Source organism: Suricata suricatta, chromosome 8 (genome assembly GCF_006229205.1).
Source record: "Suricata suricatta isolate VVHF042 chromosome 8, meerkat_22Aug2017_6uvM2_HiC, whole genome shotgun sequence".
Lineage (NCBI taxonomy): Eukaryota > Metazoa > Chordata > Mammalia > Carnivora > Herpestidae > Suricata > Suricata suricatta.
In genome coordinates this window covers 45,977,530-45,994,054 of record NC_043707.1, presented here as the reverse complement: position 1 = coordinate 45,994,054, position 16,525 = coordinate 45,977,530, and the positions used below count along the sequence as shown (strand labels likewise).

General features: G+C 49.5%; 1 protein-coding gene across 3 annotated transcripts in view; it reads left to right on the top strand.

Moving 5' to 3' along the window:
- The first annotated feature begins 290 nt into the window (after positions 1–290).
- The window catches only part of ATP1A1 (ATPase Na+/K+ transporting subunit alpha 1), a 28,706-nt gene continuing 12,471 nt past the window's right edge, over positions 291–16,525 (top strand). The window contains exons 1-10 of one of the 3 annotated variants that reach the window (XM_029949796.1): positions 291–317; positions 9,719–9,823; positions 10,491–10,550; positions 12,712–12,915; positions 13,562–13,675; positions 14,288–14,422; positions 14,519–14,636; positions 15,050–15,318; positions 15,811–16,009; positions 16,273–16,382. In XM_029949796.1, the coding sequence (XP_029805656.1) occupies positions 306–317; positions 9,719–9,823; positions 10,491–10,550; positions 12,712–12,915; positions 13,562–13,675; positions 14,288–14,422; positions 14,519–14,636; positions 15,050–15,318; positions 15,811–16,009; positions 16,273–16,382 (1,326 nt within the window). In that variant the 5' untranslated portion in view covers positions 291–305. Of the gene's footprint in view, positions 318–8,486; positions 8,752–9,718; positions 9,824–10,490; positions 10,551–12,711; positions 12,916–13,561; positions 13,676–14,287; positions 14,423–14,518; positions 14,637–15,049; positions 15,319–15,810; positions 16,010–16,272; positions 16,383–16,525 lie in introns of those variants that run through there. The other 2 variants (XM_029949795.1, XM_029949797.1) reach the window with 2 other exon arrangements.

The window sequence follows — 16,525 nt, the reverse complement described above, 5'->3', positions numbered from 1 at the left end:
ATCTCTCGCCTTCCCTTTTCCTTCCGCCCTCCGTGCCCAGAGGAAAGGCGTGCTCCTCCCCTTCCCTTGGGGCGCGCTGCCCGGGCCCCTCCCGGGCCGCCTTCCCACCGCGGCGCCGCCCGGGGCTTCCGACACGGGGGCTGCCCTGGGGGGGCCAGGCACCCGCTCCCGGAGGCGCTCGGGCTTAGCCCGACACCCGCACTGGCGGCCGCCCTCCCCCAAAGGAAAAAAAAAGTGGCTTCCCCTCACAGCGGAGCCGGTTGAGCTGGCTGGTGCCAGAAAGGGTGTGTCTTCGCCGCCCTAAGATGGCCTTTAAGGTATACTTTTGCGAGCTCTAATGGGACGCCTTCCAAAAACACTGGATGCGCCCCGGGGCGACTGGAGCGGTCATTGCCTCGGTGTGGAGGGGCGTGTAAGGTTTTCTTGAGGGGTGAGTGAGCCGGGGAGGGAGGACACACTGGCTGCACCAGGGCCTCTGAACACTTACTACAAACCCGAGAAAGGACTGCTGGCGGCGGGCAGGACGCGAGGGTAGGGGCGCCGAGCCTTTCCCGAAGGAACCAGGGGGGTGGGGGGCAGGAGAGACTGTTCAAGCTCTGGGAACCCCAGAGAGCCAGCCCCGGCTTGTTTCTGTGTTTCTGTAACCGGTAGCCGTGATAACCTGTGGCCGCAGCAGAAGACCGAACCCCAGACCCTAACGCGGCCAAAGTCAAGTTGAGAAAAGTTTATACAGTGTTAACAGCCCAAAGTATCAATTTACGGGCTAAAATGACTGGGTCGTGAGAACAGGGGCAGGAGAACAGGGGCAGCGTCTCCATTATCTGCAGGGCTTGCACAGTGCGGGCCTCTGGTGGGTCTGTGGAGGTTTCCAGGGCTCTCTGCAGTGTGGAGTGAGAGGTGGGGGAAGAGGTGGGATGCATTCTTTGGGGGTTCTTAATTTTGGATTTTGAGGGAGGTAATTAGGAGGGCCGGGCCCTGGTCGGGAGAGGGCGAGAAGTGGAATGGACACCTGGTATCTTTTCAAAGCTAGGAATGTGGAGGGCTGGCCCAGGTTACAGAGCTGCGTGGCAGCCTCCGTGTTCCCCACGACAGAAAAGTGGGTTAGTGGCCTGTGCTTGTAGCATACCTACTGCCAGGCCGTAGATCATTCCCATGAACATGCCTGGTAAAGCCCACCCCTTTATCTCTCCTCCTTCAAAAGAGGAAAAATGTTAATTTCCTGAGCCAGACACTGCTGATTTGGGGGGATGTAGTGATCTTGGCTATGTACCCGAGGCCTAAGAAGGTGAAGTGACTTGCTCAAGGTCAAATGGTTGGATAGTGACACACCAGACATGCGTGATTTCGGAGCAGCCTGTGGCTTCCCCAGCCTGACCACTCCCCTACTTAACGTGGCCTTATATGCCTAGCTCCTTACATTATTCACGTGACATCGGGGTCGTGGTGGCAATTGAATTAGTTCACCAGAGAGACGTCTGAGTAACTAAGTTGTATCCGTACGTCTCTTTCATAACCAAACACACGCCTAGTCTAGCCGCGGTGAAGTCGCACACCTGGGTTGTTGGGGGTTCAACCAAGATGTCTTAGGGATCCTCATCAAATGTCTGTGGCCGGCAAGCACCAAACTGAATTACAGCGTTCCACAGGATCATATGCTGCTTATCGGCTGGGTCTTAGTGTTTTGGGTACTCTGGTAAATGGAACATTAAAGGGGGGGGAACGTGGGTGTTGCTGGTGATTCTCCTGGGATAGAGTTTCCCCCTTCAGTCCCCAGTGACTTACTGTGATAGTCCAAGTGCTCAGAAGGATATTTTCTGCTGAAATGTTGGGATTTTTCCACATGGGGATTAAAATGTGGGTGGAGTGGTGACTAAAAAAACCCTGCTGATAATTGGTTAACCAAGAAACCTGGGCTGGCAGCTGATTTTTAAGGTCATTGTTAATTTCTTCCCCTCCTCCTTCCACTGCCTGTGGGGGCTCAGGTTTCGGTGATATTTCAGGTGATTGTATATTCTCCTTCAAAATCTAGCCCCCCTAAGCTTTTGGTAAGAAAATGCCAGAACAGCTCCTGCTGAATCATTCCTGGATGAAATGGGATTTTGTCCTTTTTTTTTTTTTTCATATGGGTGTTTTTGCCAGCGACTTGGCTTACACTGCAGCCAGGCCTACCGCCCCCAGCTATTTGGTTCACCAAAGGTACCTTAAAAAAAAAAAAAACTTTCACTTTTCTCAGGTTTACAAAAGATGGGGGGGTGCATTTCTCCATTGTTTATTAACTTAATTACCTAGAAAACTGAATCCCACCCCTTGGGTGTGATTTAAAAAGGAGCAAGGGAAGAAAGCTTCAGGTGAAGGTTGTACTAGGAACACACCCTTCAGCAGAAATCCTGGTCTTATGGTCTCATTATCAACTGCCTCTTGGAGCTCAACTTAAAGGTGTGACCAAATCGCCTGTGACAGCTATAAAGCTGGTACTTTAGACTGAAAACATTGTGAGGCAGAGTCCTCAGAGTGGAAAGTTGCCCAGGGTTGGCCAGGACAAGTGGACCGCTTACAGGAGGAACTGGTGGCCAGCACTGGGGCCAGACCAGAGGTCTGGGATTGCATCACACCCCTTTCTTTGCCTGTTAAGCGGTTCAGTGTGTGAGTGTGACAGTTTCCCCCGGCTCGCTCGGGGTTCTTTCTGTACCCTGTTCTGAGGGTGTATCCTCTTTTGGTAACTTAACTGGTTGCTAATTTGTAGTGTTCTCTGCCAGCAAGTGTGTAACACTCCAGTGACTCACCTTTGGGTGGGAGGGTAGGAAAGGGGGAGGTCTGCATCATAAATCTGAGAAGGGCTGAGAATAGGCTCACCCCTGAATCCCTCCCTCCCCCATAGGAGGAATTTTCAAAATCCAGTTACCTGTTCGTCCAGGTGAGGGCTGAAACTGAAAATATGCAGACCTCTGGAAATGTTATTGCCGAATTGCGTTTGAAACTTAAAAAGTGAGTTCAAAATTATAAAGCCCAAAGGACATGGTCCTCAAACATGCTCCATCCCAGAAACCTTCCAAGTGGTTGTTTCCGGATTCTTTTAGCAACAAATGATCAGTTAAGTGACTCTCTGTTCAAGTCAGGCTCTGTTCTCTTAAATAGAGCCAAACTTAGGAACTAGAAAAAGGCTCTAACTATTTAGAAGGATTGTGTATGTGAAAGTATGTAGAGTTAGTTTGTTTAAAAACAAAAAGGTAGAAAAAAATTTTTTAATTCTCAGAAGCTTCAGGTTCTCGACTGGCCCTTAGGCGGACCCACTGGCGCTGAGAACCAAGTGAAGTCGTCTCTGTTCCGTTCAACGTGAGGGCAGCACACATAAACAAACATCCCCGTTGTCACGGGACTCGCCGAGCACTTGGCACCGAGGGAAGATCAGATCTTCATAAACTCTAGGTTTCCTGTTCACCCGTTAGCCTTAAGCCCTTCAAAACCAGAGAAGCCTTTTTCTTTTACCTGAAAAACCTATTAAGGATTGAAAATAATAGGAAATACTATGAATTACCCTTCAAAGGAAAGCCCAGTGGCTGACTTATTCAAGAGCATCTTAGAGTTTTCTTGACTACTTTCACTTTTCAAGCAAGGGACTTTACATCTGTTAAGTCTTTATAAAAAAAAAAAAGGGGGGGGTGCTTTTCAGCCCTCTCTGATGGTGGGGTGAACATTCGAGCCGCCGTGCCTTCCTGCTTGCCCAGGGCTCTCTGCCAGCCAGCAGGCCAGAAGAAGAAACATGAGTGTCAGATCAGATGGGCTCCCAGTAATCGGAGTGGCTGCGTTTGGACAGGATGGTGCTGGGCAGACTGTCTCCCCAGCCTGGCCAGAGCTGTCCAGTTCTGAGCTGCTCAGAAAACACATGGCCAGTAAACAGTCATGCGAAGTGAAGAGAATGTGAAAGTCCGCTGGCTTTTTTTTTAACCCCCCCCCCCCCTTCATTTCTACATCTTGGGGGAAAAGGAGACATAACCAAGTCAGGTTTGAACTTTCCTCTCACGTTGCTATGAATTGAGTGTGTGAAAGGAAGTGGATTTGGGGGCTTGAATTGCAGAGAGACTGTTCTCTGCATATGACTCACCTCATTAGTTGTGCCAAGTGTGCTGTCAGGAATCCACAAGAAGTTCTTCACATTGATTTGATGTTTGGGTAGCAGATCCTGTTGGTGAGACCAGAGCAATTTTTTTTCTCTCTGGTTTCATTTATTTACATCTGGAGCCCCGGGAATTTGAACACCTCATTCCTTGGTTCCTTGATGACTCCACAGTGACTTGTATCTGAACGTTAATTATCTTGGTGTCTGGTTTTGTTCAAACTCTGTTTAGTAGCAACTGTGAAGTAGTTTCTGTTAGCCATCAGAAACAGTTGGTGCTTGGCTTGTGCTTTGTCTTTGGGGTTTGGGTCGTTTGGGGGCCTGATGGTGAAGCGTCAGGTCGTGGGGATCAGTGGGTCTTGGTGTCTGATTTATCTTTCCAGCGGCCAGGGCTCTCGTGCATGGAGGGGTGAATAGCCTCTTGTGTTTTTCCTGTATCTTCCATAGGATGGTTCTCTGGGGCCATATTTGTTTTATTGTTTAAGGTGCCTTGTCTCTGTGGCCTTGTGCTGCCGTCCCCTCTGCAGCCTGCCAGCCCTTTAACTCTGTACCCTACGCCTCAGGGTACCAGCTGGGGGGTGAGGCGGACTTGGAATCCATTCAGCCCCTCGTAATGCTGGTGCCAGTTACTAATCCTTCCTCTCTCAAACTGACCACATCTTTTGAGCAGCACTAGCCAAAGAGCTGTCTGGTAAAATGAGAAGAGGTGAGGAGAGGGGTGAGGAGGGCCCAGGATGGAGGGAACAGGCAGGAAGTTTTAACTCTTCCTAACCCAGGTGCCAAATGGTAGAGGTAGAGTTGACCTCCAGGAAAAAAAACAGGTTTGGGGGTTTGGTTTGGTTTTCCTTAATAACCGGTAACCGGAAAAGCAAGCATGTCTTAAAAGAGATAGTAAATCTCTTAATAAATAAAAGAGATAATAAATTGATTCTTTAGATATTTTCAAATCTGACATACACCATTGAGGTAGGGTGGGTCAGCAGGCTCGTTAAGACTTTACTTACCAGCAGGTTGGGGAGGAAGGTTAAACGTAGTTCCTTTTGGGCTGGGGGGAACCTGGCTAGAGCGGGGGCTGCCCCCCCCCCCCGCCGCCATGCTGACTGATGGCGGCAGCCCAAGTGTGGAGGTAGCGAGCTGGCCTCACAGAGGGCCCTGTTGCTCTGGCTTTGGCACAGGACATTCTCCAGCCCGCTGCACGTCCAGGCGAGTGAGCAGGAATATGAAGCATGGTGTGGTGGTCCCTTGGGTCCCCTCCTCTACAGGAAGAAAAGCTATTCCTTCAATGCCCGAGATGCTGCTCTGGGCTACGGAACAGCCGCAGTGCTCAGCAGTGTGTGTCCTCCCTCAACCCCAGGCGGCTCCCAGCCCGCAGATCCCCTGACAGAAGATTCCTTGCACGTGGACCAGAGCGACTGGGGGCGTACTGAACTGGGCTTGCTCACTTCTTCTATTTTCTTTCAGTTTGAATGGATAAGGGGCGCCTGGGTGGCTCCGTCCGTTAAGCATCAGACTCTTGATCTCGGCTCAGGTCATGGTCTCACAAGTTCAGGAGTTTACACCCCATGCTGGGCTCCACGCTGACCCTGCAGAGCTTGCTTGGTATTCTCTCTCTCCCTCTGCCCCTCCCCCACTCTCCCTCGCTGTCTCTCAAAATAAAATAAATAAAAACTTATCTCCCTCTCTACCTATGTCCCTCTCTCCCACTTGCGTGTGCTGTCTTCTCTCTCTCTCAAAAAGTTTTCATTGATGAGTTGAATTAATACCCCAAATGAGTTAAGGTTAAAAGGATCTATCGTGGTGAGGAATGGCAGTAATTAATATGTTGATTAAAATCCAGTTATAACAGTAACCTTTGTGCAGCACTTTTATATACATGGCCCTGTCGGATAACGATTTAATAATGCATGGCCCAGGAAGTGGGAGAGCGCCTTCCCTGCCCCCTTTTCTTCCTGCAGAGGGAGATGTAGCCCTCCCTCTGGCCCCTCTCATGAGCCCAAAGCTTGTGGGGGCGGGGAGGGGGGGGCAGTTCAGACCAGTGCAGCTTTTAGGTGTTTTATTTTTGGACTGGATGGGAGCCCCAGAAATGCCTTCTCTAGACTCATCAGTCAGGGGTCACACCAAGTGGCATTCCCATTGTGGGGATGAGGCCACCAAGGCTGGCCATCTACGGTCCCCGCGGCTGGCATGCAGCACAGCTAGGATGACCGGGGGCCTGCTTGAAGACTGTCCGTGGTCCCATCCAAAAGGTCCGGACACTGGAGCGTCCCAGAGGCCCCTCCGGCACGTCCAGAAATCTGAGGAACTCCAGCTCGGTCCTGCCTACAGGACCATCTGTTGCTGCAGTGGGAACAGGTGGAATGGACAGCGCGTCCAAGGCCCAGCCTGAGCCAGGTGGATGGATGGGGGAGGCCTGGGGCACTTCAGTGCACACAGACCTCAGGTGACTTAACCCTGGGATGGGAGCTTTTCTCCTAAATGTTGTTGCAATTTTTCGTGTGTGCCTTTGTCACCCTGAGGCTAATTTTCCCCGTCCTATCTGTCCCTCTCCCTGGATTACTGGAGAAGAAGGAGCAGGTGGGCGGAGGGGGCAAGGGGTACATGTGTTTAAGTGAGTGAACATTATTATTACTCAAGTTGACCTTGGTTTCTCCTCTGAAGAGTTTCCTCTTCCTGTCTCCATCTCTGGACACTTTTTCCTTCTGCCCAGATCCAATGGTAGCAAAACTCTTAGGGCGTCCTGGAGAGGCTGGAATCCCTGGGAAGCACAGGATGAAGCAATGACCTGTTTTAAGCTGTGTCACACTGGGCAAACCCCTGCCCTCGTGGTGACCTCCCACTTCCTAAATTAGAATGGAAAAAAAAAAAAACACACACGTACAAACTAGAACCTCACTAACTCAATTTATCATTTTCACCAGTGGCCTGTTGAAGAAGGACCTGAGGTGACCCTGGTAACCGTGAGCTTCCCTCAGACCTTCCTTCTGAGACCTCGGGGTGCTTACAGGGCTCCCGATCCATTGTGTGGAGCCTGGTGGGCAGTGCGATCAGTGTTTAATTGAAGAAGTAGGAAGTAGAAGTGAGTGGGCAGGTTCCTGGAGTTTCTCGTTCTCCCTTGCTGTCACCTTTGTTCTTCCCCGATGTTTCTAAAAGAGTAAAGAAAATGCCATCTCCCCCATTTTTAACATCGTTCCCCATCCCACCCTGCACTCCTCACCCCCAAACACACATGTGCACACACCTATACACACACTTTTTTTTTTTCCTGCTTTGAGTCTGTGATTATTGAGGCCCATTCCTGCAGGATTTCAGGAATACTTAGTTCCTGTCCCAATAAGCTAGTATTAAATCATTGCCTTATTTGCAGGGAAGAACCCATTGTCAATGCCATCTGGTCTTCTGGACAAACGTTGTTTGTTGAAACACTTAAAATCTCGAAGGGAAAGAAATTTCACATATTAGTACCTCAAATGTCTCTTTCACAAATGTCCTCCTTTGAAACTATGCCTTATGTAGCATGAATTGATGGAGGGGGGCTAGTAGGAAATCAAACTCCCAGCTCGCTTGGCCCTTTATAATTGGGAGGCTGGAGGCAACTTACTTACCTTGTAAATGGGGATGCAACTTGGAACCCGCCAGGGCCTCATTCCCCAGTCGGGGTCTCTGCCTCTTGTGGACTGAAAAATGTTGAAAGTCTGAGCATAAAGCCTATACAGGTGGTGAGGCAGAGGGATTTTAACTCTGATTTTCATAAATTTAAACTTAATGATTTCCACCCACCCACCTACTTAAAAGAGAAATGTGTAAACTGTATTTTAAAAATCAATGCTACAAACCAGCCACACAGCCTTTTAGAGATTCCCTAGTCGATGTCTTTAAAATGATTTTTAAGTGTCATGCATTCCCATTAAGTATGTGGGACTGTGGTTCTGCCGGGTGGCAGCCCTGTCCTTTCTTTTTGTTTGCCTTCTGCGTGTGCAATTATTTTCCATTTTAACCCTGGCACCAGGGGCCCTGCACAAAGAGGCACTTACAAATGCTGTTGCTCCACAGTGGAGAGAATTTCAAGAATGTCGACTATCTTTAGACCTGCTTCATTCTTCACAGATAAGATAGAAACAAAAGAACTCCGCTCTGTTGGGAGAAGTTAGTCAAGGAACACTGCCCAAGTGACCACTGGTGAACAACGTGAATAATACAGACACCCCAGCTTGTGGGCAGTACCAACCCATCTGGGGCAGGACCTCCCTTTAGAGGCTTAAGAGAGGGTCTTTTCAAATCCAAGTGAATTTTGTATTTATTCGTGACTATCTTAGCTGTGACTGAAATACACCTATTCCTCTTTGATTTTTTTTGTTTTGTTTTATGATTTTTAGCCTAGTAAAATGTTAACCTGGACACCGGCTGCCCCGTTGATGCTTTCGTGGCTGGCCGTGTACTTCCGGAAGTTAGACCCGAGTAAGGGAGAGCCACAGAATCATAGTCCCAGCACCACTGCTCACCATCTGCTTCCCCTACTCTGCTTAGATGGTGGTGGCTGTTGGTGGGAGCCAGTTTGTGGGGTTGGGGTGTCGAGGGGGCGGGGAGGGGCCCTTCTCCGTGGACTGAGCTCTAGAGCACTGGGCTCAGGCTTTGTGCAGGTAAGCTCAGGCGTGTTCAGCGGAGCTGGGGGGGTGTGTGTGTGTGTGTGTGTGTGTGTGTGTGTGTGTGTGTGTCACAATCTAAATTTAAACTATAGAATCAACGTTTTTCTCTAAAAATTGTTCCCGTTTTCAGGAGGCGTGGGTGGACCCTGTGAATTGTGTGATAATGCACACGCTTTCCCTACAGCCTGCTTATGTCAAAACATTTCCAGAAACTTTCATTTGGGGGGTTTATTTTCAGGCTGTAGTTTAGGGGGGGGGTGACTTTTTTTATATAATTTTAAGGATTCTTTGGATGACTTTTGTTTAGAAGACGGAAAAGTCGGTATTCCCATGTGAGCCCTAAAAGTGTTTAAATTCGATACTTAATGACTTCTTTGCAAATCTGAGAATTTAATAACAATAGCAACTTCTGGATTTCTGTGTTGTGTTTAATTTGGCCTTTAGTTTTCCCAGAGACCCAAAATGGAGGTCGGCATGATTCCTTCCATGCTGTGGAAGAAACACTTGCAGCTCAAGAGTCCGTAACGTACTCAAGGTTCCATAGTGAGGGGTTTAGTGCAGGTTCTAAATCAGACTCGTCTGGCTCAGAATGCAAAGGCATAATAAGCTTGATACTCGGAAGTTAATCATGAGATAATTTCATTGTTGCAGCAAGGTGGAGGGTTGTGGGATACAGAGATATGGAGAGCACAGGCCCGTCCCTACTCACCCCAAATGGAAGTGACTGGTAGGACCATTCCATGATGGCCATGACTTCTCCACTGGTCTTGTACGGCTTGAGCTTATGACCACTGCTGTAGTTGCTTTTGTTTAGTATGCACCATAGGCAGTACATTTCCATGATTATCGTCCCGTTGACCAGTCAGAATGATGGCCACCCTAAACTTTAGTGCTGAAACCCCCTGCTCTAGAATCATTCGTTCCTAATACACAACCACACCTTTCCCATGTTCTTCGGTAGGTCGGACGTGATAAGTATGAACCTGCAGCCGTTTCAGAACATGGCAACAAAAAGAAGGCCAAGAAAGAGAGGGATATAGATGAATTGAAGAAAGAAGTTTCTATGGTAAGTATTAGGAGGCAGTTTGCCTTTTGTTCTCCTTAAAAATTATTTGTATCATTTCTCTTATATGATCCTCCCCCTCACCCACTGCCCCTTCCTCCACCCCAGTCTTTTGAGTCAGAGACTTGCTTTCTTTTAAAAGGAAAGCAGTCACTGCACAGACCTTACTGAACTGTAGAGGTCGGTAGGGACAATTTCCACCTTCCAGGCTATTATGAGAGGGTCGGAAGAGTTATTCAGGCTCCCTGGCACAGCCGAACATGCACAAGAGGAGGGGTGGCTGAGAAATCCATGGGCCTCTGCTCTCCTCGATTTCTGGATTATACCAAACCCAGGGAACCTCCTACCTTGTGGGGCTCTGGAGGCTTCCATAGACACAGCCTGGCTAGAACCTCCCTGGTCATCTGGGAAGGCAAGCAAGGTTTCCCTCGAGCTCCAGGGCTGATTGGGTTTTCTGAAGTGAAGTGACGGCCACCCAGGGACTCCACACCACAGCCGTCTCCTCTAGTGACACAGCCATGTGGTGGCGGAGCCATTAGGCCTTGGTGAGAAGTACCCTTCCTTCTGCACCCGAGAAAAGCCTAGTAATAGGGGTGAGCGACATGAATGCTTTACCCCATCCTTTTTTCATGGTACAGTGTCTAAGTCTTTTGTTTCTGTTTTTCCTTAGGATGACCATAAACTTAGCCTTGACGAACTTCATCGCAAATACGGAACAGACTTGAGCCGAGTATGTTGCAGTTTGAAGGCCATGCAGTTGTGTGTGTCCCTGTGGCATCTCCCCCATGTTCTAGCCCTCACCCTGGGGACTCTGGGAAGGGAACCATGATGGGCACCATCTGCATATCTGGTGTGCGACATGCAGAGCTTGGGTTTTTATGTGCTTCCACAGTATTCTGTTTTCCTGCGAAATGTTGAAAGTAGACCTTATTTTCCCCGTTTTATAATTGGTGACATCTGGTAGGGCACCAGGGTTTTTTGATACTGAAGGGCTCCACAGCCATGTGCTTTCCTCGGCCCTTGGTTTACAAGCCTTTCTCTCCATTTTTCTACATTCACAGACTGAAGTTGAATATTTCAGTTAGTTGACTCCACTTTGTCTTTTGCACTGTTTGCTTTGCCCAGCTAGCTCGTTTGCAGTATGTCAGAATCTAGATTATTCTAGCTTCTACTTTAAAACTGGGTTTTTACACAACTGAAGGAAATCTTTCCAAAAAAGGAGGGGATGCATGTCCGTGTTATCTGGAGGATTTTTATATTACATTTGCCACAAAGACAATGTAACAGTACCCAGTCTGGGGGAGGGGGGTGCGGAGTTTGTTATTTCTATACAGAAAGGAAAAGGTCTGGGGAATAACTTGAGTTCCAGGCAGGGCGTAGCCACTGTGTCAGTAAATCATCAAGAAGTTCTGAGAAACGGGGGGTGGCATAGGTGCCCTGGGCTCCCCCACCATAGGTGCTCCTCCCCCTCCCAGGGGAGGCCTGACTCAGAGCCCGAGCTGACCATCACTGTTGGGCAGTGTGAGCCCATCAACTGGCTTTTGATGACCCCTAAAGTGGGTTGTCGCGAGGATTAAGGGAATTCACGCAAGACTCTGGATTCAGTGCCTGGCCTGGTAAGAGGGCTCAGATGCTGGGCGGTGTCATCCTGGACTCTGCTGGGCAGGGAGGAGGTCACACCAGGAACTTGAGGCAGAGAAGGGGCCTGAGTCTTCATTTCCCCTTAACTGCTTGGTTTTCTTTTCCCTGTTCCCCCATACTCCTTAGGGAATTCAGATATTTAAAATATCCTGAACACAAACTGCATATTAGCAGACACTTTGGGCAAAAATTAGCTTTGTCTTTTTTTTTTTTTTTTGGACTTGGGCATTCTGATACTATGAAAGTAATCACCTTCGCCCTTGTAATGGAAGCTTTTGATCGCTGTCCGCCATCCCAGGGGTTAAGGTTTTAAGGCCCATTTAAAGAAGTGTGAAGCCTTTAGTAACTGGATTTTTCCAGTGAATACTTTTACCTTGGCATGTTCACTGGGGATTAACTAGACCCTGTACTTGCATGGACTCCCCTGCCCCTCAGCTAGACTCTGTGTCAGTTTCCACCCAAAGAATAAAGTTCTTTATTTAAAACTTGGCCATTCACCACTAACAGGTTAGATTCCTATAGAGATTTTTTTTTTCTTTCCCTTTTTCATTCTGTCTTCCCCTCCCTGACAGATTCAATAATCAAAAAGACCTAAAGCTCTTAATCTGTAAAACTGAATCAATGAGTTGGGGCACCTAGGTGGCTTAATCGGTTAAACATCAGTTCTTGATTTTTGGCTTAGGTCATGATCTCACATGAGTTCATGAGTTTGAGTCCCACATTGACCTCCACACTGTTACTTAGGATTCTCTTCCTCCCTCTTTCTCTCTCTCTCTCTCTCTCTCTCTCTCTCTGTGTCTGTCTGTCTGTCTCTCTCTCCCTCCCTCTCCCCCCTGCCCCTCCCCTGCTCATATGCACGTGCTCTCCCGCTCAAATACACTTTAAAAAAATTTTTTTTTTACCTGAACCAATGAATTAACATTGCTATATCTTTTTGGTAAAAATGCAATTTGGCATGAGCCCCTTACCTAAATTTAGAAGAGATCAGACTGGATTCAGGTTTGTCCATGAACCAAGTTAAAACGAATTTCAGCGTGGGTGTCATGGGGCCCTCAGGAGCCTTGGGCAGCTGTGTGGCTGGACTGGGAGGGGGTCCTCATCAGAACTGGCCAGGTTTTACAGGCTCGGTAGCTCAGGGAATTCTGTTTCCTCCTGAAGCCATTCTTGTGGCTCTCCAGCTGGCAGGTGGGTAATCCGCTTGTCCGTGCAGGGCAGGGTGTCTAACACATATTCATTCCTCTGCTTCTCAGGGCTTAACAACTGCTCGCGCGGCTGAGATCCTGGCCCGAGACGGCCCCAACGCCCTCACCCCGCCCCCCACCACTCCCGAATGGGTCAAGTTCTGTCGGCAGCTGTTTGGGGGGTTCTCAACGTTACTGTGGATTGGAGCGATTCTTTGTTTCTTAGCTCATGGCATCCACGCTGCCACAGAAGAGGAACCTGAGAACGATAATGTGAGTTCGGCAGACGTATTCGAGATGACTAAGCGTGCACAAGGTGTCTGCCTGGTCTTTGCCACCCACTTGTTTTCCACTGGTTACCACCGGTTGGCTGTTGGTTTTAAACATGAGGGAAAACCGGTGTTAGCAGCTGTGCCGTCAAGGCCCATCCATTCTTGGTTTCCAGTGTCTGTCTCCAGTGCCTACCCTCTAGCAGCTCTTATGGGCTGGACGTGCATCCCACCTGTCGCTGCTGTGAGCAGGTGGCACTGCCCAGGTCCTGACCCGGGTCCAGCTGCCACTCAGATGGCAGAGCACAGCCTTTAATGTTGGTACACAGAGAGGTGTGGTGGCCATCCTGCAGAGTCACACGTTTCATTCGGAAACATCTGCGTCTTCATAAAGTGGGAGAAATAGATCCATCTAGAACATTTCCAAAAGTCTGTCGAGGTGTAGTGACCAAGATCCCTGGGGTCCCATATCTGGTAGTCCTATATACCGTCTCCAGGAAGCGAACTGTGAAGACACGAGTTCTGTCTTGAAGGACCCCAGAAGCCTTGACCTCTCTGTTACACATTTGTTGTTATTCAGTCAGGAGCTACCTGCATGTCCTTGGCTCCTCACAGAGAGCCTTGCTCCTAACCTGTTTGTTCCCTTCCAGCTATACCTCGGTGTGGTCCTCTCTGCTGTCGTCATCATAACTGGCTGTTTCTCCTACTATCAAGAAGCTAAAAGTTCAAAGATCATGGAATCCTTCAAAAACATGGTCCCTCAGGTACTGTTGCCTGGTCTTTCCCTACCAGTAACTCCACAGGTGTGAACTGGTATGAAGTTCAGGTCCCCAGACATGGTGTGAACTGGCATGAAGCTCAGGTCCCTGGGCACAGTGTGAACTGGCATGAAGCTCAGGTCCCTGGGCACGGTGTGAACTGGCGTGAAGCTCAGGTTCTGGACACAGGCGTGAACTGGTGTGAAGCTCAGGTCCCCGGGCATGACTGAACTGGTGTGAAGCTCAGGTCCTGGGCATGGGTTTGAACTGGTGTGAAGCTCAGGTGTCCGAGTACTTGGCAATTCTGTCAGAAGAGGGATACCTTCTCCCCTGACCCAAACCACACCTGTTGTCCTTAGACCCCAGACAGAAAGCGATGGCCTTCCTTCTGAGCGTACCCTGGCAGAGCACGCAATGGGGACAAGAGTGCTATCTCCAGATAACTTGAGCAAGCCTTTATAACTTGCATAAATAGAAAGATTAATAGTCTCTGACATGCGCTCGGATCAGTCATGTCGGCACCATTTTGTAACTTGACTTTCTTGTGTGAAACCACCCTGCCCTTGTTGGCAGCTGGTTTTCCCTGACTGACTGGTGTAAACTTTTCTGCCTCCAAAGCAAGCCCTTGTGATTCGAAATGGTGAGAAAATGAGCATCAACGCCGAGGAGGTTGTAGTCGGGGACCTGGTAGAAGTGAAGGGCGGAGACCGGATCCCTGCAGACCTCCGAATCATATCTGCCCACGGCTGCAAGGTGGGTTCAGTGGGCTCTGTGAGGCTCAGGTAGGGCTGCGCTGAACGGCCCGGCATGTGCTCACATAGCCCTCCTCCCCCCCAATCTTGCGGGCAGGTGGATAACTCCTCCCTCACTGGCGAATCTGAGCCCCAGACCAGGTCTCCAGACTTCACAAACGAAAACCCCCTGGAGACCAGGAACATCGCCTTCTTCTCAACCAACTGTGTGGAAGGTAGGCCCTTTGGTCTTGGGCACTTGTTACAACAACAAAAACCACAGACCTGACTTCTGTTCTTGTGTTGTTGGCTCTGTGTCCGACCGCCATCATCAGGCATGGCAGATGGGGCTCAACCGCCGGCAGGAAGGCTTGGGAAGCCTGTGGGCTGTCTGTCCCCCTCCCCCACATCCAGCCCACGTCTTCCGTGGGCCACGCTAAGGTGGCATGGACTTTGGAGCTGCTCTGCTCCTGGATGGAAAGCCTTCTGCCAGTCTCTGAGACAGCATATGCTCACCAAAGAGCTAGCCCTTCAAAATGTGTGTGGCTTTGTCTATTATTATTATTTTTAACCCCACTGGGTAATCGTGCAAATTCTGTGACTCTTTTGGTAAGGTGTGGTACAGTTCACCCTCCCTCTCTTGTTGAAGGCACTGCACGTGGCATTGTCGTGTACACTGGGGATCGCACAGTGATGGGAAGAATCGCGACACTCGCGTCTGGGCTGGAAGGCGGCCAGACTCCCATCGCTGCTGAAATTGAACATTTTATCCACATCATCACGGGTGTGGCTGTGTTCCTGGGTGTGTCCTTCTTCATTCTTTCTCTGATCCTTAAGTACACCTGGCTCGAGGCCGTCATCTTTCTCATCGGTATCATTGTAGCCAACGTGCCAGAGGGTTTGCTGGCCACTGTCACGGTGAGCAGCTTGGGGAAGGCAGCTTCCCACTCTTAGATCAGCTTGCATGTGAGCCCCCTCCTCTGCCCTCTCTGGAGTGGCTGCAAACTCCATGTTTGATTGTACATGTTTGTGTGTAGTTTTCCCTCAGAGCCACATAGTAGGATTAGGCAGGGAGAAGGCCTCGGCATGATTTTACACGGAAGGTAGTAATCCCAAAGCATATGTTTTGGTCTTATCACATGATGCACAACAGTATAACGAAGGAGAAGAAATTGGGGGTGAGTGGGAGAAATACAGTGTGGTAAATCCTGATTGTTTTTAATCTTGTGCTTTATGGAGGGAGAGAAAGGTCTCTCTATATACATGGTTCTGTCACAATTCACATTTCCGAGGCTGGCTGGAGGGGTTTAACTTGAGACAAACTTCTTCCATAGTAGAATGTAGTCAGAGTTTGGGGTGAGATTCCCTCCGGGTCAAGATTGAAATCCTCTGGTTCCTCACGGTGTTCAGGTATGTCTGACCCTTACCGCCAAACGCATGGCAAGGAAGAACTGCTTAGTGAAGAACTTAGAAGCTGTGGAGACCCTGGGGTCCACATCCACCATCTGCTCGGATAAAACTGGAACTCTCACCCAGAACCGGATGACGGTGGCCCACATGTGGTTCGACAATCAGATCCACGAAGCCGACACGACGGAGAATCAGAGCGGTAGGTGCGGGGGCTGCCCCACACTTCAACCGCACCTGTTCACACAGCTTCCTTTTTTTGGGCAGGGGCGGGGAGGAGGGTGGGGTTTAGTCTTTACCGTTTGGTAAGGAGTTGCGGGCAGGGGTTTTAGACTCTTCTTGACTTTGCCCAAAAGCCCGATGATTTTCATTAGTTGGGACATGAGGTGTTATTGGTCACATTTTATGGGACTTGTGTACAAGGGAACGCATTACTTTCCTGTCTTGTGTCCTTGTCTCCGTCAGGTGTCTCGTTCGACAAGAGTTCAGCCACGTGGCTTGCTCTGTCCAGGATCGCGGGTCTCTGTAACAGGGCGGTGTTTCAGGCTAACCAGGAAAACCTGCCTATCCTTAAGGTATGCCCAGCAGTTCCGGTTACCAGGAAGGCTGCCTTATGGGGGCGTAGATACCACCCAGGACCCCCCCCCCCCCCCCCCCCCCCCCCCCCCCCCCCCCCGAGAGTATTGTCCTGAAGTAGTGCGTGACCTTTGTGTTCTAC